The 24481-nt window shown below is 41.4% G+C and overlaps 1 protein-coding gene and 1 long non-coding RNA gene across 2 annotated transcripts; both read left to right on the top strand.

The window, feature by feature from the left end:
* Positions 1-513: 513 nt before the first annotated feature.
* Positions 514-2052, top strand: LOC136498170 (CEN-like protein 1). The gene is made up of 4 exons (XM_066494125.1): positions 514-714; positions 872-933; positions 1162-1202; positions 1341-2052. The coding sequence occupies exons 1-4, from the start codon at positions 514-516 to the stop codon at positions 1556-1558; spliced, it is 522 nt and encodes a 173-aa protein (XP_066350222.1). The 3' UTR covers positions 1559-2052.
* Positions 2053-17615: 15563 nt separating this feature from the next.
* On the top strand, positions 17616-20556 carry LOC136498179 (uncharacterized). Its single transcript, XR_010769533.1, has 4 exons — positions 17616-17803; positions 17906-18215; positions 18419-18508; positions 19086-20556. It is a non-coding gene; the product is annotated as an uncharacterized lncRNA (long non-coding RNA).
* Positions 20557-24481: the final 3925 nt, after the last annotated feature.

Genomic DNA, 24481 nt, shown 5'->3' with positions numbered 1-24481 from the left:
GATGTACTCTACCCAACAATGATTGCATCATATCACTGTCAATTTAAAAACTACCTGACACGATAAACTACTACTGTCGATTTTAATAGAACCAGCAGTGGAAACTAGTGCTATAACATGCAAATCACTCTATTAACGCAGAGAATAAAACATGTTTGACCCTAGCTGTGCTTGAGCCGGTAACGTATTATTTTAGCTCCATCTCTTAAAGAGAATCAAAGGTGGCACACATACATGTCCTTATCGAACCTTTAGGGAATAATCGGATTCCAAGACCTTTTTGTTTTGTGCCTGTGTTTTACGACAATAAGCCAATGATTCAGGCGAAAACGATGTGACAAGAATGCTATTGTTAATTGTTCATAATTCATTTCTCCCAGCCAGGCCGGCTAGCGTTCAACCAGACGCCTATAAATAGAGGAATGCATCTCCCACTCTGAGCCGCGCGCAATCCAAGACTGCTATCTCATATACTATTAGAGGCGCTAGCTCTTCAGTACTTCAAGCTTAGCCATGTCTAGGGTGTTGGAGCCTCTAGTCGTCGGCAAGGTGATCGGGGAAGTCATCGACAACTTCAACCCCACGGTGAAGATGACGGTTACCTACGGCTCCAACAAGCAGGTGTTCAACGGCCATGAGTTCTTTCCGTCCGCGGTTCTGTCCAAGCCGCGCGTGGAGGTTCAGGGCGACGACATGAGGTCCTTCTTCACACTGGTTGGTTCCCTTGTTGTCTCTCACACAAACTAAGATGTGATTCAGTTAATCTCTTAGCTTACGACAGGTGATGAGTGCATCAGCTTAGGTCCGTAGTGCTGTAACAAATTTCAGCTTACAAGCTGATGTTGTTTATTATTATTGTTGTGTTCTTCAGGTCATGACTGACCCAGATGTGCCAGGGCCTAGTGATCCATACCTGAGAGAGCATCTCCATTGGTAAGCGTAAACATTTGTTTTTTCATTAAGAGTGGTTAATAAGAAAGAACCAAATATAAATAAAGGTTGAAGCATATGACTAGTTGACTATAAGATTATTAGTAGTGTTTTGCTGTTGCACAAATCATCCTAAAAAGTGACTCAGGGAGCCAGGTAGTGCACAAATATAGTATGGTTGCGCATAAAATATAGCTGACAAGAGTAAACTTTGGTCGACACCTCTTACAGGATCGTCACCGACATTCCTGGAACAACTGATGCTTCTTTTGGTAAGCCCTTCAATTCATCATCGATTTAATTTTCTTGTGAAACCTGTTTTTCGCTTAATGAACTTCAGGAGAGAGAGAGGTCAGATGCACAAAAGAAACTTCTAGCTAAAAATCGAGTACACAATTACATGCATGCAGGAAGGGAGTTGGCGATATACGAGAGCCCCAAACCCTACATCGGCATCCACAGGTTCGTCTTCGTGCTGTTCAAGCAGAAGAGCCGCCAGTCGGTGCGCCCGCCCTCGTCCAGGGACTACTTCAGCACACGCCACTTTGCCGCCGACAATGATCTCGGCCTCCCAGTCGCCGCCGTCTACTTCAACGCCCAGCGGGAGACCGCCGCGCGCCGCCGCTGATCGATCACCCTGCAGCAACCGCATCAATCCTCAGCCCTACTCTCATCTCTTTATCGCATGCAAGACCTATCAATCTAGCTACTCTGTGGCCTTTACTATTCCCTATCTGGCCATCGTCAAACAAGAGCTAATGACTCACCTTTCAGCGAGAGCTTGCTCTCCTTGTCTCTGCTAGTCTCTCTGTTGTTCAGTTCTTCAGTTAATTTAGTTAGTAGCCTCTCTGTGCATGAGCACTCATGTATGTAAAGTTGTAACTCGTGCCGTGCGCACTTGTGGCACTAGTGTGATCACCTCAACTCGATCAGCTCCTACACATGGAGATGAAGGATGCGTGAATATCATGCTGCAGGGAACACGCAGTTGACTGGGAGCTGTCAGCTGTGCTTGTGTGAGAGCCACGAAGGCTGCCGACATGTCGAGTGGCGGTGACGGGAGGTAAAGGCCGTGGCCATGGCCCATGGCTCTAGCTAGTGCCCTCCCCAATAATACCTAGAATGCTGTTATGCTTCTGTGCCTGCTTGCACTCAGTGTACTTGTTCCAGACCCATTTGGATTGTTTTACCTTGTGCAAGTTGTGATCACTATTTTTGGTGTGACAAGACAATATATATACTCCCTCCATTCCAAATTTGTAAGTCATTCCAATTTTTTTGGAAAGTCAAAGCATCTCAAGTTTGACCAAAATTATAGAGAATTACAAAGATTTATGACATCAAATAGGTATATTATGAAAATATAATTAATGAAGAATCTAATAATACTTATTTATTATCAGAAATGTTATTATTTTATTATTATATAAGTTTGGTCAAACCGGGATTTTTGACTCTCTAAGAAAGTTGAAATAACTTATAATAATTTGGGATAGAGGGGGTATTTAGTATTTGAATGATTGATCTGCTGGAATGTATGCACGCTTGACATATCAGGGCTATCAGCTGTGTTTTCCATAAGATATTATTAAAATGGCTGCTGGTGAGGAGTGGCATCTATTCTTGACCTCCCTTTTGCACATCATTCGGATGTCCCTTTTTGTTGATTAGCTAATATATATCAGATCATAAGCATATGTGCCTACAAATGTACTCCCCTGATTATGCGCGTGGTATACCCAATGGATATGGACAAGACATGGGCCCCGTTCGCTTCGTTGAAAGAAGCCGAAACATTGTTCCGGTTTGTGAGAGGAAAACACTGTTCCGACTGAAAAAACAATAGAAAAAGTACAGATTATAAGAGAAACAACCCGGGCCTATAGACATGAGTAAGCTAAGATAGTATCTATAACACTGCACAAGCAGCATGGCTCTCCCTTGTTTATCTAATATATATATCTGTACTTAATCATATTAAAGAACAAAAAAATCACTCCAAATTTTGGTACATGCATTGCATTCTCTCTCCTTGTATGCATGTGAAGTCCTTCCACTCTCCAAATCCGAAGTGTAAAAGTCCTATCTGGTTTACGTGATGAATCAGATATTAGAGTTCTAATTAGTTTATTGTCCCGTCCGTATCCGAATAGATGCTCCATGCTCATATTGTTAACACTAGTAGAGAAACGACTTTTGATTCAGCTCGAAATTTAGCTTTAGTCCCGGTATTTTTCGCGTCCGGAACTAGAGAGACCTTTAGTCCCGGTTTGTAGATCCAACCGGGACTAAAGGTCCCTGCCCAACGGCTACTGCGCTAGGCTTTTGCTGGAGGGGACCTTTAGTCCCGGTTGGAGCTGCCAACCAGGACCAAAGGTTAACTTTTACTCCCGGTTGGTGCCTCCAACCGGGAGTAAAAGTCTACTCCCGGCTGGAGGCTCCGTCCAGGACTATAAAGGGACCTTTAGTCCCGGTTTCTGTCTTCAACCGGGACTAAAGGTACCCTCCTATATAGCCCTTGTTCCTCTCCGAGCCCGAGCCACTTCGAGCTCAGTGTTCTCTTGCTATCGCCGGCCTCTCTTCTTCCTCATCACCGGTCACGAGATTTCTTCTATTCCTCCATCGGTTCTAAAGGTTACCAACTTTATACTCTCGTGTTTCATCTGTAGCTTATTTTATTTTATGGACTAGATATATGTGGTTTTTTATGGTAGATTTTTTTTTAGTTGTAAGTCATTTAAGCTCAAAATCACTTTAAAGTTTGCGTATTTGGATGAAGGAAGGTTAAAGTAGTTATTCAAAACTAGTATTGAGCTTTCATTTCTAGCATGCATAGCACACTTCATGCTTTAGAGATATAGAGAATTTTAGAGTTTTTTTAATTTTATTTATTTATAAAATGAGAAATTTATATTATATTAAAAATAAGTATAGAGAGTAGATGGCAACTGCTTCTGGGTCCTCGGCCTCTCATCGGGTTACAAAGCGACTGAGGCCGGACCTTTCTCTCATTGCATGCGGCAAGTGTGAGGAGAAGATTATGATGGAGTACCAGGTAAGGAAAGAGTGTCCCAACAAGGGCCGTATCTTCTACAAGTGTCTGGATCGCAATGTGAGTTATTTTGGTCGCATTTGATGATTATGGTTAATTTATACTTATTTTCATGATGATTGTAATTAAAGTTCTAATTTTTTATTTTAATTTTAGTGGGATAGCACTGGATGTTCAGGCTAGTACTGGGAGGAAGAGTATGTTGAACATGTGCAAAACTCTCTTGCACAGGCGGCTACGGCGGCTGATGAGGCAGTGATCCTGTGAAAGAAGCCCATAGATGTTAAACAAATGTATGATCTGTCTGTTTTAGTTGGGATTGGTCGCGAAATCCTTATGTTGCTAAAGTGCATTTTAGCTTTAGTTTTTTTAGTGGTAGTTGGGATTGTCTATATTGTAGCGAGACTTTCATAAATTAATACCTTGTGTGGTGACATGCATGTCGTATAATTAACTAATTATGTTCTAGGTTTTAATATAGTATGTATGTCATATAATGCAGATGAGTCGGCATTGGATGTACAATGCTGATCGCCGCTCTCAAGAGTTCATTGAGGGCATGCATTCTTTCTTACGTGTGGCCGAGACAAACAAATGCGATGGTTTCATGTGCTGCCCATGTGCCATATGTAAGAATTTGAAGGAATATGCTAGCTCAAGGAGTCTTCATTCACACTTATTGAAGTCGGGTTTCATGCCAAACTATATTTGTTGGACGAAGCACGAAGAAATCGGAGTTATAATGGAAGAAGGTGAAGAAGAACAATGGGACGATGATGACATTATTACTGAATATGGTGCCTTCAATGATACTGCAATGGAGGAAGCTGAAGAAGAGGTAGTGGCAGAAGATGAGCCCGCTGATGATCTTGGTCAGGCCATTCGTGACGCACAAAGAGAATGCGAAAGTGAAAAGGAGAAGATCAAGTTCGAGCGCATGCTAGAGGATCGCAAGAAATTGCTATACCCAACTTGTGATGCGGGACAGAAAAAGTTTGGTACCACATTGGAATTGCTGCAATGGAAGGCAAAGAATGGTGTAACTAACAAGGGATTTGGGGAGTTACTGAAAATCCAAAAAAAGATGCTTTCAAAGGATAATGAATTGTCCGTCACTACGTACAAAGCAAAATAGGTAGTCTGCTCTTTGGGATTAGAAATCCAGAAGATACATGCATGTCCTAATGACTGCATCCTCTACCGTGGCGAGGAGTACGAGAAGTTAGATGTATGCCCGGTATGTCATGCATCGCGGTATAAGATCAGGCGAGATAACCCTGGTGATGTTGAGGGCGAACGTCCTATGAAGAAAATCCCTACCAAGATTATGTGGTATGCTCCTATAATACCACGCTTGAAACGTCTATTCAGAAACAAAGACCATGCAAAGTTATTGCGATGGCACAAAGAAGACCGTAAGGTAGATAATATGTTGAGACACCCTGCTGATGGGTCCCAATGGAAAGCAATCGATAGAGAATTCCCGGAGTTTGCAAATGACGCAAAAAACTTAAGGTTTGCTTTAAGTACGGATGGTATGAATCCTTTCGGGGAGCAGAGCAGTAGTCATAGCACTTGGCCTGTTACTCTATGTATCTACAACCTACCTCCCTGGTTATGCATGAAGCGTAAGTTTACTATAATGCCAGTGCTCATCCAAGGTCCAAGGCAACCTGGCAACGACATTGATGTGTACCTGAGGCCACTAGTTGAAGAACTTCTACTTTTGTGGAACAGACCAGGTGTACGTGTGTGGGATGAGCACAAACAGGAGCACTTTGACCTGCGAGCATTGTTGTTCGTAACAATCAATGATTGGCCTGCTCTAAGTAATCTTTCAGGACAATCAAACAAGGGATATAATGCATGCATGCACTGTTTCGATGACATTAAAGGTATATTCTTGAAAAAATATCGAAAGGTTGTGTACCTTGGCCATCGTCGATTTCTTCCTACGAATCACCCCCTAAGAAAGAAAGGTAGGCATTTTAAAGGTAAGGCAGACCACCAGTCCAAGTCGGGCAACCGAACTGGTGAGGATGTACTCAATATGGTCAAGGATGTGAAAGTAGTATTTGGAAAGGCACACGGCAGCGAACCTGTTCTGAACGACGCCAACGGTCACGCACCCATGTGGAAGAAGTCTATATTTTGAGAGCTACCCTATTGGCAAGTCCTAGAGGTCCATAGCGTGATCGATGTGATGCACCTGACGAAGAATCTTTGTGTGAACCTGCTAGGCTTCATGGGTGTGTATGGGAAGCCTAAGGACACACTTGAAGCACGACAGGACCTACGATGTTTGAAAGAATGAGACAGCCTACATCCAGAGAAGACAGATGATGGACGCCATTACTTAAGTCCTGCCAGCTACACTCTTAGAAAAGAAGAGAAGGAAAGCATGTTTGAATGCCTAGCAAGCATCAAGGTACCATTTGGATTCTCCTCGAATATAAAGGGTATAATAAATATGCCAGAGAAGAAATTCCTAAACTTAAAGTCCCATGACTATCACGTGCTCATGACGCAATTGCTTCCAGTTGCATTAAGAGGAATTCTACCTCCAAATGTACGTCTAGCCACCGTGAAGCTATGTGCATTCCTCAATGCAATTTCTCAGAAGGCAATCGATCCAATGGATCTAGCTAAACTACAGAATGATGTGGTTCAATGTCTTGTTAGCTTTGAGTTGGTGTTCCCTCCTTCCTTCTTTAATATCATGACACACCTCCTAGTTCACCTGGTCAAGGAGATTAGCATTCTCGGTCCTGTGTTCCTACACAATATGTTCCCCTTTGAGAGGTTCATGGGAGTCCTAAAGAAATATGTTCACAACCGTGCTCGGCTAGAAGAAAGCATCACCAAGGGCTATGGAACAGAAGAGGTCATTGAGTTTTGTGTTGACTTTATTCCCGACCTTGACCCGGTTGGTGTTCCTAAATCGCGACAAGAGGGGAGACTAAGTGGAAAGGGGACACTAGGGAAGAAAACATATATTGGTACGCAGGACAATTATTTTAATAAAGCACACTACACAGTTCTGCAAAACTCCTCCTTGGTGGATCCGTATATCGAGACACATAAAGAGTTGCTCCGATCCGAGTTTCCAGGGAAGCCTGAAGCTCGGATTACGCGTCAGCACATGGAAACTTTCAGCGACTGGTTGCGAAAAGAATGTCAGAGTGATGAGAGTATTGATGAGCAACTATATTTGTTGGCTATGCAGCCATCGTGGCATATCCTCACATACAAAGGGTACGAGATAAATGGGAATATATTTTACACAGTAGCTCAAGATAAAAGGAGCACCAACCAAAATAGTGGTATCCGCATAGATGCCACCGACCCTAATGGAAATAAGCAAACATATTATGGCCGCATAGAGGAGATATGGGAACTAAACTATGCACCTACTTTTAAGGTACCATTGTTCAAGTGCCAATGGGTAAAGGCAACTGGAGGTGGGGTAACAGTCGACAACTAGTATGGAATGACAACTGTGGACCTCAACAATATTAGGTACAAAGACGAACCATTCGTCCTTGCCAAGGATGTGAATCAGGTGTTTTATGTCAAGGACATGTCTATAAAACCGAAGAGAGAGAAAAACAACAACGACCCAATTTATGAGCCAAAGCGTCATATAGTTCTTTTAGGGAAAAGAAATATCATCGGAATTGAAGACAAGTCAGACATATCAGAAGATTATGAAAAAGATGACCGAATTCCACCCTTCACAGTGAACAAAGACCCAAGCATCCAGCTAAATGATGAGGACACTCCATGGTTACGACGCGATCATAACCAAGGGATATACGTTAAGAAGAAGTTCACTATTGTGCCCGCTTGATATATTTAGTGATGTATTAGACCTATTATGTAATAATTATGACTTCAGATTTTTTTGCCGTGTTTTCATATTTTCTACGGTTTAAATGAATTTTCTGCTAGACGATGGATTTCCCGTGGAGAATGTGTGATGCAAAACCAAATGATCAACGTTAATAAGATGTGAAAACTAATTTCCTATCAAAAAGCAATAGTTTTAATAATTTTAATTAAGTAGTATATTTTTGCATGGTGCAAATTGTAATTATTATTTACACTATGTCAAATATTCATACAGTAAAACAAAAGAGTTTAGGTTTGAATTTTTTGTTGTGTATAATAATGCAAAACTAAGTCCAGGATTTTTTTATAATTTTTTTGGTAATATTTTATTTATTAGGCAATTAATAACTCTATGCATTTTTATATAAAAGAAATATATAAAAAAGGAAAAAACTTATGGAAACCGGAGAAAGCCAACTACAGACCACCTTTACTCCCAGGCCTAAAATGCCCTTTACTCCCGGGCCTAAAATGCCCTTTACTCCTAGGTCGTGGCTACACCCGGGACTAAAGGTGGGTTGCACTTTCGTAGCCCGCCAAAATGACCTTTACTCCTGGGCCATGGCTACACCCGGGACTAAAGATCAGACCTTTAGTCCCGGTTCTAATCATCACCCAGGACTAAAGGGTCTTTAGTCCTAGTTTGTAGCGGCAACCGAGACTAAAGGTCTCCCTTTATAAAACCTATCTGTCTCCGCCAAGCCTCATCGTCTCCACCAGATCGATCCAGCAGCGCCGCCGCCCCCAGGCCACCCTAGCCTCGCCTCACGCGTGCACGCTGTCACCGGTCGGCTAGCACATGCCTCGCGTCATCCTCGTCCCCGACCCACCTCGCCCCCAAGCAGTCTTCTCCAAGATCCGTAGCAGGCCACAGCTACGGCACGTCTCCAGGTTTGGCCCCGGTCTCCCTCTTCCTCTGCACTTCCCTTGATGATGCCGTAGTTGGTGTTCCGACGATGATGGAGATCATCGGGCTAGGTTGGGGCGGGGCGCCCATGGCCTTGGTGGGATTTATAGATACCTGGTGGAGAACAATGTTGAGATATGTCATGGTGGGTTCATATTTGGAAGATGCATATTACTGAATTTGTTAGAGGGCTTTTGTATTGCATAAACATGACTGCATTCTGTTGTGCAATTTGAAACTAACAAGAGGTGGTCGAGTCGGGGAAGCTAAAACTTGTGTCTTGTCTATTGTCTGACTGTCTTTCTCATGATGTGTGTAGGTCAATAGAATCGGTATTAGTGATCAGCGGCGAGATGATCAGTGTTGTGCATGACAGTTGTGTGTGTTGCTATTGCTAGGAGGTAGCATGCTCAAGTGTAGAAGGGGCAAGGGCCAAGGGGCTTGTTCTGTCATCACAAGAGGGAGGATGATGGTTAGCAGTGTGTTTGTGAACCTGCTTTGCTGGCTTGAAGTCTTTCTCATGCTATATGTGTTATTATAGATGCTCAAGATATGTGAACCTACATTTGTTTTATACATTTTGCTGTTATAAACAATAGTCTGCTGATTTTCATTAGTATCAATTTGGCTCATCAATTTGGTGCATACTTATGTAACATGTTTTTTTAGTAAAGTCTAAGTCTCTAACATGTTTTTTTGGCTGCAGGAGCTGGACCTCGCGTTTGACACCTTGGATGTGAGCCACTGACGCCACCATATATAATCTGTTTATGATGGATTAATTGCTCCAACCTTTTTTAATCGGATGGATGCGTGTGCCGAGCCCTCATGCCGGTAATCTTGTAATGCGATTTTGCGTTGAGCCATCAAGCTCAGTGGAGCACGGGCGTGCCCGGTGTCTCGTCGTTTCCTCCTTTTTGCGCAGTAGCTTATGACGACTAGTTAGAAAATTGTAGAAAATCCGTACTAGTTGAACTTGCGGACCGTGTTCAGCTCGGCGAGCATGTTCTCTGCCGAGCGGTAACGGACATCAAGGAGGAGCTTTGATTCTATGAGGGAGAGTGGCAATGGTCGTGGAAGACCGTGTTCCCTTCCTCGTAGAATCGGAGCTCTTCCGTGGCCAAGTACGGTGCCGTCCGGTGGAGAAATGCTCGCCGAGATGATCATGTAAGCAAGGTCAACTAGTATGGATGGTTATTTATTCACATGTCCCGATATCGTCGCAGTAGTCTGTCAATCACCGTACCCAAACGTAGTATATATAAATATAAACGATAATCGATTGTTATGTGTATACACTCCCATTCTTCTGTTAATTTGCGGAAATATCATGTGAATTACTTACCTATAAATATAAACGATAATCGATTGTTATGTGTGTACACTCCCATTCTTCTGTTAATTTACGGAAATATCATGTGAATTACTTACCTGCCGCAATAAAAGACGAGAACACAATGACCATGGCCACGGCCATGAAAAATGCCAACGACACAACACTAGCAACTTTCTTTGCAAGCAGAGTAGTGTTAAACGCTCTGGAAACCTTTAAACTTTGTCAGTTAAGATTTCCCCTTCAAACAAGCTAGGCACTTAAATAAGGCTTATGCTAGATTCTATCACTAGTACAGATACAAAAATGATTTTTACAAATGTTACTATCCTTGAGGTGGCACGTCTTGCAAGAGTTTATTTTATAGATATAGTTTTTATTTTTTATAGATATATCTGGTGGTGTAAAAGTTAGATGGCTGCCCCGAGAGACAACATGGATGAAGAAATGATGAATATTATCAACACCGGCACTCAATTTGCCGATGGTGACCAGCAGGATGTAGATGACGGGAGTCAATACCTGACTCTTGAAGATAACCAAGAAAATATTGTGTAAGAAAATACAGGCGAGGTATATATATTTATATATATATTTGAATATTATATATATATATATTTGAATATCTATCATCTATTATACGTAGCCCTCTGGATCGACGACAACAACGACGAAAAGCAAAAAAATTCGAGGCCCGAAAAAGCCATTGGAGGGGCGCTACATAATATCGGAATTCAATATCGAGACAGGCGAACCACTTGGTCCACACGCAAGGGAATTCGTGCAACACTGTGGGTGCCTTGTAAGGGACAGACTTCCGATCAGTGCCCATGAATGGAAGCAAAAGATCAACGAGCCTCATGTTAGTTTTGTCTCTGATCTTGATAAGAATTTAATTTGGGATGATATTCTTCAACATTTCACGTTGCAAGCGGATGATTATGATGCTATCAACGATGATGAATTGAAGGAACTAGTTCGAAAGTAGGCTATGAAAAAGATGGCAACACAATTTTAGACTTGGAAGAAATCCCTATACACAAAATACGTCAAGAAGAACGTAACGCCCAATTTCAATACTAGTGGCCCGCTCACGAAGTTGATGCCCTACTGGAATGATTTTGTACAGTACAAGACATCGGAAGAGGGTGAGGAACGGGTGAGAAGGAACCAAGAGAATGCCCGACAGAAGGTATACCACCATGGCATGGGATCTGGTGGCTACGCGACTGCCATTCCCAAGTGGGAAAAAATGGAAGTGGACATTCTTACCAAGGGTATCACACCAAAATCACTCAATTGGCCCAAAGGCGCGAAGAATTGGTTTTTTGCTCATGGGGGAAGACTGGACCTAGAGACCGGGAAGCTGGTTCATGGCTCAAAACTTGAAAGAGCAACACAAAGATTATCTTATGCTCCACAAGCTAAAACTATTGGTGCGTTCAGGCCTAATAGAGAGAAGGATGAACTGACGTATGCCCTTGAGACCGCTGAACATAGTGGCCGAACGAGAGGTTTAGGACGGAATATTTCTTGGGAGCATGGTTTCCCTGATGACAGAGATACCTACAGAAGCCGGTAGAGAAGGAAGGATGAGGATGCAGCGTGGATCAGCAGGTTGGAGGAATTGGTTCGTGAGTCATGGAAGGCGTTGCTTCAAGCACAGGAGCGCGAAAAAGACATGCAAGCTAGAATGCAGGACGAAATCATAAAGCAAGTGCAAATAGCAATGAGTGCCCAGAGGTAGGCATCAGATCCAGGAATGAACATTAATATTAGCCCTCTGATCAGTTGAAAAGCAGCTGTGCTTCCACGGAGTTGCCAAATCAAGATGACGCAATGCTACGTTTCCCCGTAGATGACATCACTGCACCGTTTACATCATGTGAGCTACATATTTCAAAAGAGAATGCCACAATCATGGTGGCTCTCGGTGTTTTTTCTCCTCCAGATCCTACCAAGACACCAAGAATCCATGGGGCAATAATACCACCTAGATATGTTAGCGTCTCAGTTGATAGAGTTAACAAAGGTTTTAGTGACCTGCCTCTTGACATTCCAGGAGGTGATAGAGAGAAGACTCTAGGAGAAGCAGAGAAAACATTCATACTATGGCGTAAGCGCTACATCATTATTCCTGGGGTCTCTAGTCCACCACCGCTTCCTCAACTGCCAGACAATAGGTGCGGACAAAAGTGAACGAAATAATTTTTTCACAAACTTTCTATTGACATGCATGATTAATAATAACAATTTATTATACCTAATTATTCTTTTTTGTAATCACACAGCAGGGCCTCCGCCAACCTAAGTCCAATTATTCAATCTCCAGATCATCATAGTGCTCCGAGCAATCAGGTGGCAACACCGCCACCGCCGCCACCTCCAAGGAGGTCTTCAATGCCTCCAAGGAGGTCTCCAACGCCTCCAAGGAGGTCTCCAACACCTCCAACGGCTGCCCCGCCTCCCTTGATGACTAAGAGGAAGCCAGCTCCTAAGAGGTGCGCCCCACAAACAAAGTCATTGTCCCACCAGCCGGCAAAGAAGAAAGCCTCATCTAATCCAGTTATTCCCCAAAAACTGTCTTTCGAGAAAAGTGAAAAGGAATTAAAAAAAGATGTGGACAGTTTCTTTGAAAAAGTAAAAAAGCAACGAGAAGAGAGGGAGAACCCAGAGAAATCATACTTCTACCTACCTCCAGATCTTCTAAGAAAGAAGGTGGACCAGAAAAAGCGGGAATCTCAAAAGACCCGGCCAAAATCGGACTACGACCGCTCTCTCACCAAGTCAATTGAGGCGGCGCAGAAAAAGACTAGACTAGGGAAAGGTGTTGCACAACTCAGACAACAATCGCAACAATCAGTCTCCCCTCTTGTCGTTCGTAATGAATATGGTTTGAACTTAGACTTAGACGTCGATTTTGAGGAGCTGGCTTCGTTTTACGAGGAAACTGGTTTGGACCTTGCCCAAGTGCTCGCTGAAGGACCATCTGCTCCGAAAGTGGATCCTTGGAAGAAATTTGAACGTGGAAAGAGTCTATACAACCTTGAGGCCTTAGGTGAACTGGGTACGCAAATGTACCTGCTAAACAAGTGGTACATGGCGGCGTGTGAATGGGGAGAGGCCTTTGTTACTGTCAGAGTTAGAAACCAACATTACTTCCGTGACGATGACGTTATATATGTCGAGTTTGAAGAATTACACCAACTATGCCACATGTACTCTCTCGACAAAAGTCTCATTAGCTGCTACTGTCTGTAAGTGTGATTATTTTCTACTATTAAAGTGTGTATATATAAAGCTACATGTATATATATACATTATATATCCTCACACTATATTTTTATATATGCAGATATGAGATGACAGAACTCAGAAAGAGAAAGGATAATGATGTTGGTTTCGTTGATCCAAATGTTGTATTCAAACACTCTAATCCCCCGCCTCAATGGAAAGCTGAACTCGAGAAAAATCTCACGAGGTTCTTAGTGAACCAACAAAACAAGGACATACTCTTCCCCTACAACTTCAAGTGAGTGTTAAATAATTAATGTCGATCATATGGACATTTGTTTAATTATTTGCTTACTAGCTAAGCTATCTCCCATATATATACATATTTGTTGACTCTAGTTAATGTCGATCATATTTGTGTATAAAAACATATGCAGCAATCACTGGATATTGATGGTCATCGATATGGCCAATAGTCGGTTGAGAATCTTAGACTCGTTAAGAAAAGAGCAAACAGAGTACCAAGACATGATAGATATTATCCAAGTGTAATATGGTCTCTGTAGCAACTATATATACCCCGATCTTTTAACTGCAACAATTATTAAAGACCAAATTAATGTTTTATTTTATTGGGCGCAGTGTTTGGAAAAGTTTCATTGAGAATCACCACATAAAACATTGCAAAGCGCCACTGGATGTAATCGCACACAAAGTAAGTACTATCTACATATATATAATTCAATTAACACCATGCATGCTTTCAATTCACCGGATCTTTTTTCTCGTAAAAGTGGGTTCTGAGGCAAGAACAAGGGAACAACTACTCGGATACTATGTTTGCGAGTTTATCGGGACGTACACAAAAAAACTCCTGAAGAGATCCTCAAAGTATGTTATATAAATATATTCATATATTCACAATTTCTTTTGTTGCTCATATATATAAGTAATCAAGTGACCAACACACACACACACACACATATATATATATATATACTTTTCCTTTAACTTTTATTGAAGACTCTATGGTTGAAGGAAAAAGTCATACGACGTGACCAACTGAAAGTAATTCAAGAGACCATAGCAGTATTTCTTAATGACCAGGTCCTCAACCCCGCCGGCGAGTTCTACAATGACATCAACGAAACATGGAAGCCAAACTAGATGGGGTGATTTTGTTATCCCAAGGATATGATAGAATATACAATGCAACCTTTATTTGTAATATATATATATATATATATATATATATATATATATATATATATATATACACACACACACACACACACACATACATGCATATTATATGTACATAAAATAACGTACAATATATGTATATGCATGTAATATATACGTTAGTTTTATGCAGCGTAGAATGTGTATTCGAAAACCTATTCGAAAACCAAAACGAATCATCAATTGAAAATAGAAACAAAAAAAAAGAAACCTTTAGTCCCACGTGGCCAGGCCGGGAGGCCCTTTAGTCCCGGTTGGTCTTACCAACTGGGACTAAAGATGCACCTTTAGTCCCGGGCGCGAAACCGGGACTAAAGAAGGAGACCTTTAGTCCCAATTTCGTCCTCCCAGTTCCAAAACCGGGACTGAAGGCGGTTAAGAACCAGGAGTACAAGCCGTTTCTCCACTAGTGTAATTAAGCAAGGTCAGTGAAAACTCACCTATTTCTGAGAAGCCTAACTATTATTACACACCAAATTTTATCATGTAGATTTCCCTTTTCTAAACGAAAGGAAATAGTTTATAAGGAATAAAATATGTTTTTGATGAACAATATGTACACGCAATAATTGAAAGGAACTAGCTAGTTAATTATGAAACATAAGACCTGAGAGCGAGCTTCTTTGAGGAGAAAATTTTGTATTTGGCCCTAAAAATAATGCTCATTTCTTATTTGACATCGAAACTGGAAATCTTTCCTATATGTCCTGAACTCGAGTTTTTCTTTCCTATTTGACACTTCCGTCAGTTTGAGTTGTTAACGGTGTCAAGTCCTATGTGAAAAGTCCATGTTATCCCTAGAGTTTTTTATTAGTCCTGGCATTCCATGGTTAATACTGCTATCTTTTATGAAACATTGCAGTTTAAGATAAAAACATTCATAAAAGATAGCAATATTAACCATGGAATGCCATGATTAGTAAAAAAACTCTAGGGGTAAAATGGACTTTTCACATAGGACTTGACACCGTTAACAACCTAAACTGACGGAAGTGTCAAATAGGAAAGAAAAACTCGAGTTCAGGACATATAGGAAAGATTTTCAGTTTCGATGTCAAATAAGAAAGGAGCATTATTTTTGGGGCCAAATACAAAATTTTCTCTTCTTTGAGCCCGAGCCGGCTCAGGTTCAAGCTCCGCATAGGCGCACAATCTATAACACGTATTGACCACTACGTTTTTGTAATTATTGTTGAAATTTATTGAAAATATATAGTCATTCAAACAATTAGTAATGATTAATCCCCTATCGTCTTTCCTATGTTACAAGTCCTGATACATTGTACATACCAGTGGGGGCTCCCGTTCTGGCTTAAAAATGTCTCCTTGCAAGGAGACCATAGGAGCTAGAGCTATTTTTGTATACAGGTTCCAAAGCCAACAAAGTGGTTTCTCCTTACAAACCTAACATATAAAACTACTATTGGAGTCATTTTTGCTAAATATTCTTCAAAATGGCTTCAACTCCATCAGAGAAGCTATAGCCAAAGCCCTTTTAGAAGGAATCGAAGCTCTACCAAGCGGGGCCTTAATGAAGATTGACTACACACGTGTCTAGATGCCATCTATTTTATAATGGGATTAGAGTAATACATACTACGTCTAATAAAAACTATAAGTCCATTGAAGTTTAATCTATATAAAAAAATCAAGTTTCCCTAACGGTATCTATAGAAATTATTTTCTAGTTATATATTATAAATATATTTTTATAATGAATTTAATAATGTTAGTCATGTGAATTAAATCTATATACACTACTACAGAAACACGATTGTAAGGTGATCGAAATTGATTTGTAGAGGCGGTTACCATGCTTTCCTCTATGCAGCTGCATACAATGTATTACGCTATAGTGTTGGTGTTTTTACCACTAGTGGTGATTATGAGGTGTATTACACATAGCATATCTAGAGGCTATGATAAAGGACACAAAAATTTATACCTATTTAGGCAGGGTAACCTACGTCTACTGTATGAATGTATGATGATGCTTGTATTGCTTGTGTACCTAATGCTGGTATACACTGGTGTCGCTAGGTGATGCCAGATGTTGATCAAGGGCTCTCTACCCCTCTCCTTATATAGTTTGGGCATGGGGTTATAAAGAGTCCTATATATCCTAATTCGTTTATAGATATATTTTCTATTTGGTTATAATAGAGTCCTAGTCTATTCAGTTTCCTTGTATATCCATGATGCGTTGTCCATATTTTAAGAATAGCAAATGGATAAAACTGGCAATCCATCGAAAGATTAAGGGACTGTTTGGTAGAGCTCTATATCGTAATACTTAGCTCAAGCTTCTTGATTCTTTGCTGGAGTGATTCTAGTTGATTCTAGTGAGGGAGCGGTGTGCGTAACATGTGAGAATTGATTCTGCAGTGATTTTGGTGGAGATTGAATATGGAGCAGTAAGGACCAGGTTTTTAGCTCCTAGCTCCCAGTGTAAATGGAGAAGTGATTCTTGTCTACTCGTCACTAGAACTTATGTACAATTTTACTATTTGGCTAAGGAGGAGTGATTTTTAGGGAGAATTTGAGGAGCTCTACCAAACAAACCCTAAATGCTAATATCAAAACCCTAAAAATGTGAAAACAACATAGAAATTAACAATTAAGATAACAAATTTAGAAGTACTTGAAATATGGCAAAAATTTATGTTCAATCTAACTCAAACACAATTATTAATTTTATCTCTCTCTCCATGCAAATACACTACACCACAACCCAAAAAATAGCGTCGGAGCTGCGTAGCTAAAAATACTAAAATATCATTAGACGGTCGGTCGCTAAAAATTTGTAATAGATGGTGGGTCGCTATTTCTTGTTTCTCCAACCGAACATCAATCACTATTTTTATTTTGCTTTATCGTTAAATGATCGGTCGCTAAAGCTTGATTTTTTATCAACCATATGTCGCTATATATATATTAGGCTTGCACGGTTAACGGGCCCATTCGCGTCTAAAAAGCCCACCAGTCAGATAAAACCCTACAAAACCTCAAATTTTCCCTCACGCCGCCACGACCCCGCGCCTCACACCTCCGGCGCAGCGCTCCCTGCTCCTCACGTCCGCCGGTGGCCGCGGGCGCGACTGCCCCACCCAGCGCCGCCCGCGTTTCGCTCCTGCCGAGGTCCGGACGCCGCTGCCGCGCGACACGATGGCCGCCGCCCCGTTCCCCGTCCAGCGTCGGCTCTCTGCCCGCACCGGTGCCGTCTCTCCCTCTTCTCCCCTCTCCTCTTCTCTGCATGGATGTAGCAATTTCCGTCCAGGAATTGACGGTTTCCCCTTCCTTTCCCCTATGTCCTCAGCGCAAGCGGTGATGGCTCCCATGTCGGCCCTTCAGCACCGCGATGCAGGGATCCAAGGCGGGGTGCTGCACGGCGGCAAAGTAGGGGCCTGACGCGTGGTGCTCAGCGCCGGCTACGAAGGGGTCTGAGGGCGGCCGCGCCGGCCTATGTGCCGCCGCGCTAGGGTTTGAGGTCGGCCTGCGCGCCGGCGATGGAGGGGTCCGAGGCGGCGTGCACCTGGGCGCCGGGGTGCTGAGCATCAGCGATGTATCTGCGTCTTCTGTGTTCTGTATGCGCTTTCTGCCAACATCGATATGCAAGAGGATCAAAGGTACACTAGCACCAACTGTCGTAGTTTGTTTTCAATTGGACCTATTGAATATTATCCCAGGAGAGACAATTACATCTGCAAATGCTGGTTGTGCACCAGGTGCTCCATAAAACGCACTTGCTATACTGATATCAAGCCTCAGGAGTTTGAAATTGTCCTATTTCGTCTTATTTCCTTCTTTCTTTTTACCTTGCATGAATAAGACGAAAGCTCAACATTGGCTACACTTAGTGGAATAAGTTGTGATGCCGAAAGTAAGTAGAGAGGATTAAAGATTGCAGGAACTAAACAAGGTTAGTGGACCTATCTCTCTTCTTTTTGCTATATTTATTTTTCCTTCTCTGCATCTATTTTGCAAGTAATTAATATGGATGCTTAATATTTGTTTTGCAACTGTCACCATAGCAAACCGTGATTCCCAGTGCCATTTAGCATAAAACAGATGTAGTAAGCTGACCTAAACAAATGTGAACACGGCAACTTCTAACGAGCATGCACACTGTGTAGGTTGTTTTTCTCCCTGTCTGAATCAGTTAAATAAACAGCGATGGTTTTTCAGAAACCATATTCTAATCTAAGTTAATAGGCTGACAACGAACATATATTTAAATTGATTTGACCCTCAAAAACCCCCTTCGTGATGGTTGATGCCAAGGTTAGCTACCACTTACCGGTTAATGCAACAGACTTGCCCAGGGCTTTACAAAATTATTATTCCTGCAGAAAAAAGTGATGTGTTTTATTACTCTTGAGTTCAGTTGTACCCCAACGATGAGCACAACAATTGTTTTGTGTCACCACACTAGATATTTCCTCCATACATTTGATTTTACATGATGCACATTGATTGCCTTTGTTATTAATTGTCAGGTCATTATCTACTTACATCAACGACTTCCCACATGGTCATGGCTGTGCTGACAATTGTTGATTCAGTGAGCTCAACTAAAACAGATCTCTTTTTTTTCCCTAATATTCTTTCGATTCTATGATTTCTTATCAGACCACTTTTTTGAAAATTTTATCATGCCCACTTCTAATTTCAAACATTTGTCATTCCTCTTGCATAGGGTGATTAGGAAAAAGGATATTTGGCCTTACAATATTTGGCTCCATAACAAAGCGCATGCCCTCCTGTTGGTGCCATTTCTGAATCTGAAAACTATAACAACAATCTGTACATAGTCTATAGTCTGCAAGTAGAGATTCCTCCCTTCTAAAATTGGTTCATTGTGTCTTAATTTCTGCATATTTTACTTCTTCTCACAACTATCTGTTTTCTTATCTACCTTCCTAATTTCTTAAGGCAATAGCCTAACTTGCTAATTACCTGTTGATTATAGAGAAAAATGTTATATAGTGCCCGGTTACCACTAAATACTCCCTTATTTCAATAATATTTTTTGGTGATCATACAATTGGCACTATCTGAAGGGCGGGCCTAGTGCAAGCGGTAGAGTCTTACCGCCTGTGACCGGAAGGTCCCAGGTTCGAGTCGCGGTCTCATCGCATTGCACAGACGAGGGTAAGGCTTGCCACTAACACCCTTCCCCAGACCCCGTACGGAGCGGGAGCTCTCTGCACTGGGTACACCCTTTTTTTTTTTACAGTTGGCACTATCTCATCTTTAGTTCACAAAATTAAGGTTTCAAAGCACTACATCAGTGACAAGAAGGGCTTTATTATGTCTATTCCATCATTATGCAAAGTTTGCAGCTTTTGCGATGTGATTTGTCATAATCCTGTTTTTGCGATGTGATTTGTCATAATCCTGTAGCCTTATGCTCTTACTGAATGGTCATCTCTGCACTCTTTCTGTAGTTTTCTCTTTCACGTCTCTGAATTCATAAGTTGATCTTTCTTATGAGCAGAGTGTGCCAGGCTTCATCCGTCAACTTATCAAAGGCTTATGGTTGTCACTGCTCCCGCTTCTTTAAATTGGCAAGCGAAGCAAATTTGAGCAGCTTAACAAGAGTTTACCTATTTTGGTTGTGCTATTTATATCTAACAGCACTATGTTTGCTCAAGTACCTTTGTACGCATACTTTATTTGGGGCTGGGTATGCAAGAGGACATACACACACATTTGTACCGGCTTATATGCTATTACGCAAAAAGGACTACTTGTTCCTTCTGCATTTCTAGCTGGCGCAACATGTTGAAATGGAGAGACAATGTTTGAATCATAATTGACTGATATATACCGCATTGGTCACTCATATCAAGAATATAGTCAGTCTCCTACCCGCGCGAAGCGCGGGGTTACCTGCTAGTTCTACTTTATTCTTTCAGCACGTCTGTATGTAGTATTTGGTTCTCATTCAATGCTGTTTAGTGGTTACTGATAATTGACTTGTCATTGACAGGTCAGGCATGGTCGCTGCTGAGTATTGATTCTGCTGGAGCACTCTTTGTAACAGAACCGCCCAATTTATACAAGATCAAGTACGGCTGTCTCCGCTAACACGTTGACACGCGCATACTTTCACTCATATAAACCCGGTAGTTCGTCGAGTGTCCCGAAAGACCTCGGTAAATTAACATCACAACCAAGATCGCGTGATTAAGCAAATACACATCACATACACAGGGTTATAGCGGAAATAATATTACAACTGGGTTCACAATTAAAAGTACCAATTTGGGTTTCAAAATCGATTAGTGAAAACAACGTAGCTTTCAAAAGATTACATTAATATATGTTCCAAATACATTGCTAGCATAAGTGATATCATCCGACAAAAACATATAGATGAGAAGTAACTATAGAATCACCGAGCCACCGGCGGTTAGCCACCATCTTCATAGGCCGAGAACTTCACCTGCAACATGGTGGGATAAACCTTGAGTACGAGAAGGTACTCAGTTAGACTTACCCATCAAAATCAGAAATAAAGGACACCAAGGGTCATGTAAGGCTTATGAGGTGGGCTAGCTTGACACAGTTGCATAAAAGAGCTTATGAATATAGTGTCCAATTTAAACTTAGCATCAAGTTTATCATCATTTACCTGTCCACTAGATTAGCATCTGTACTAGAGCACTCACTTATTAGGAGCAAACAATATTAACCATAGCAGGTATAATAAGGCTGTCATCGTCATATCATTATTTCTGAACCATTATGTTATTTAGTGTATCTACTTTGGAGATAAGCCCGTCAAGTTTTCACTAACCGGGAGAGACGGCGACTCGAATCGAATTACAACTCAGCTGAGGGGGTATTCCTAACTCTCACCCTGGCATACTTTGCAAGGGTAGCTGTGGGTCACCTTTGGTACAACTCAGGAACCAAATTTGCGGGTTCGATCAGCGCCAGCACTCTCAGGGATTACCCTTCTGCCAGGACGATCAGGACTTTTAACTCACCTGCCCTTGGACTCACGCCTACGGCTCCCTTCCGAGGCGTACTTTATACTTATCGACTACCGGCCTGAGGTGAGCTACTCGGCTTCGTGGTCGGTCTTCGGACACGGCTAACTAAGAGAGAGGCATGCGATCAACATGAACAGGAAAGGCTCCAAGATTTAGTCCTTAAGTGACACAGACGGAGTCAGTACAAACCAGCAAGCCTCTGCCTGGTCTTCATTTCAAATTAAGACAGGTTCTTTTCCACGATAGCAAATATAGCCAACCATACCATATGTATATCCTTATATCTCGCAGGTGACAGAAAATCACCTGACTTCTACCGTGTTTAAGCAGGGCTAAGCACTAAAAAAGCCTGAGCTACATAGGATTCAGGGTATCAATATCTGGACAAGGATTGAATAACCAATGCAGCAAGGGTTTGCATCCAACACCTAAACTTAATGCAACAATATATATATGTAACGATAATACTTTAACTGCATTTCGAAAATTAGGAGGCTTAATATGCTTCGGGGCTTGCCTGGGATCCCACACTGAGTCAGTGTTATTTAGACGACACTCGCTACGTGAGCATCTCCCGTCCTAGAACTTGTTCAGTCCTTCCACCTTCGGGATAGGTCCACCATACACCGTTTTCGGGTTTGGCTCCAACATCACGTCCTTCACGTGATTCATCTAGCGTACCTAGATGAGATGCAATATACAAGTGCATAAATATAAAGAATAGTACCATGAGACACATCACAAAATAGCAAGCAAGATAAGCATAGTTTACACTAACATACTTACGTATTTTGCGATGCTTAACTTAAACATCACACAATCTATCATGCTAAGATGGCAAAGAAGACGACAACATCAAGCATGACACAAGTTTTCCAAGATCTCAAGTATCATAACTTGACCATCAACAAGGGCATAAGCCACACTTAGCAACACAAGCAAACAACTATAATTGGAATCTGTCAATTTCTGGACATGCAAACAGCAGCTACAAGATTTAGCTATAACTGGAGTTACACAAATCCAAATGACTTGCAAGAAGACATTATGGAAGGCTTATGAAATTATCTACAATTCATCTTTAATCATTTTAGCATGATTCTCAAGTTAACTAAGTCAAATATACCTATTTACAGAAACTGGTCCACAATTGACAGAGAGCAGCCATTTTTGAAACCTAACTTTAAACAGACATAACTCATAAACCACAAGGCCAAATACCACCAAATTTTAACAGAAGCTAGATACATGAATTATCTACAACTTTGTTATTATCACCAAAAGCTCATTCAAATCCTAACTAGATCAAATACTAGCATCATTCAGATCTGCTCAGAATACCCAAAACCAGATAGAAGACTTAAAAGTCATGTAACTCCTACACTATCAGGCCTACGGGCTTACAATTTGAACACAAGCAAGATCATGAAATTTTCTACAACTTTTGTATTCACTACAACCATAGCAAACATCATTTACACCATGAAAATAATTGCATAAGCAAAACTGCAAATGCAACCCAACAGCAGTGGTACAGAAAACTGATAGAAACTTCAGAGAAGCATAACTGGAGTTCAAGACCTCTAACAAACATGAATCATAACTTTTTGAAAATCTTAGTAAGTTACCTACAACTTTCTTATTCTCATATTAGGATGATTCTACAGTTAGAAGGGTCAATTAATTCAATAATTGCATCTCTGTCCAAAACATAGACAGAAACTGATATGTCACTTTAAACAACTATAAATAGAGTTATACCTATCCAATAAATGTGGTTCTAGACTTTTTTTAGAAAGCTTATCAAATTCTAAACAACTTTATTGTAAACACCTAAAGCTAATTCTACTATTAAGAAGGCCCCACAGTAAGAACAAGGAAACCCCCTCTGGGTTTGGGCAGAAACAGCCATAGAGATTTAAGCAAGTATAACTCAAGATCTACTTACCCAAAAATCATGATATTTATCTTTTTGAAAATATTAATAAAAGTACTACAACTCATGTATTATCATGAAGTCATGATTCATAACTTAACTAAGCCAATTAATTCAAACATGCAGGACTATTCAGAATAGGAGCAAAGCAATACAGTATATTTGTTATTTTTATAACTCTTAAAATATAAATCCTACACTTCTAAAATTTTTACCAGACAACAACAATCACCTTATGAGCACTCCATAAAAATTTCACATTTATTTGAGCAAAAGAATTACAGTTATGAAAAAAAAGAAAAATACAACTAGCATTAAAAACCTAACTGCATAAATCTATTTTTACAGCTAAACCTTTAAACTAAAACATGTAATATTATAGATCTAGTACATAGAGAATTTCACAAGGATTCCGAAAAGTCCACATTTGTTATTTTAGGATTTTTCTACTAATTAATACGGATTTCAAAGTGGAGCATTCAAATCTGTAAAAACCAGAGAAAAAGGGATTGAAATCTTGCATCGGGGTCCCTGTAGAAAACATTAATTAAACTACAGCGAAGAGGTCCTTAGGAGCACTATTCGAATGAGTCATGGCTTCGCAGAAAGGCCCTTTTGTTTCTTCTAATTGTTGTACGCAGCCCCTCACGCGAATTAGAGCAGGGGAGGCCGTCGGAGCTCGCGGCTCCGGCCGTTGGGGGCCATGCCGGCGTCGGGGAAGTGGCGGTGGAGCACCAGGGAGCCGATGCGCATGCATGGGGCTGCCTACTCAACCCGGCCCGAGGTGGCCCGTAGTGGCCTGGCCACGGAGACAAGTGGCTGCTGCGGCTGTTGCTTCGGCGCCGGTGCTTCCCAGTGCCTTGCTGACCAGAGGAAGGCGTGGGAAGGCGCTCGCGACTTGCCCACTGCTGGGCGCGGCTGCAGGAGGCTTTAGGAGGAGCGGCGGCGGCAAGGA

This window comes from Miscanthus floridulus, chromosome 12, assembly GCF_019320115.1.
Source record: "Miscanthus floridulus cultivar M001 chromosome 12, ASM1932011v1, whole genome shotgun sequence".
NCBI classification, from domain to species: Eukaryota; Viridiplantae; Streptophyta; class Magnoliopsida; order Poales; family Poaceae; genus Miscanthus; species Miscanthus floridulus.
Note: the sequence above shows the minus strand (reverse complement) of the source record. Positions and strands in the feature narration are given on the sequence as shown.

What these genes read in the sequence shown, in the direction of transcription:
- LOC136498170 (XM_066494125.1), top strand. Translation starts at nt 514, where the DNA reads ATGTCTAGGGTGTTGGAGCCTCTAGTCGTCGGCAAGGTGATCGGGGAA. An exon ending in CTGAGAGAGCATCTCCATTG is followed by an intron (nt 934 to 1,161) that starts GTAAGCGTAAAC and finishes CACCTCTTACAG; the next exon opens with GATCGTCACCGACATTCCTG. An exon ending in AACAACTGATGCTTCTTTTG is followed by an intron (nt 1,203 to 1,340) that starts GTAAGCCCTTCA and finishes ACATGCATGCAG; the next exon opens with GAAGGGAGTTGGCGATATAC.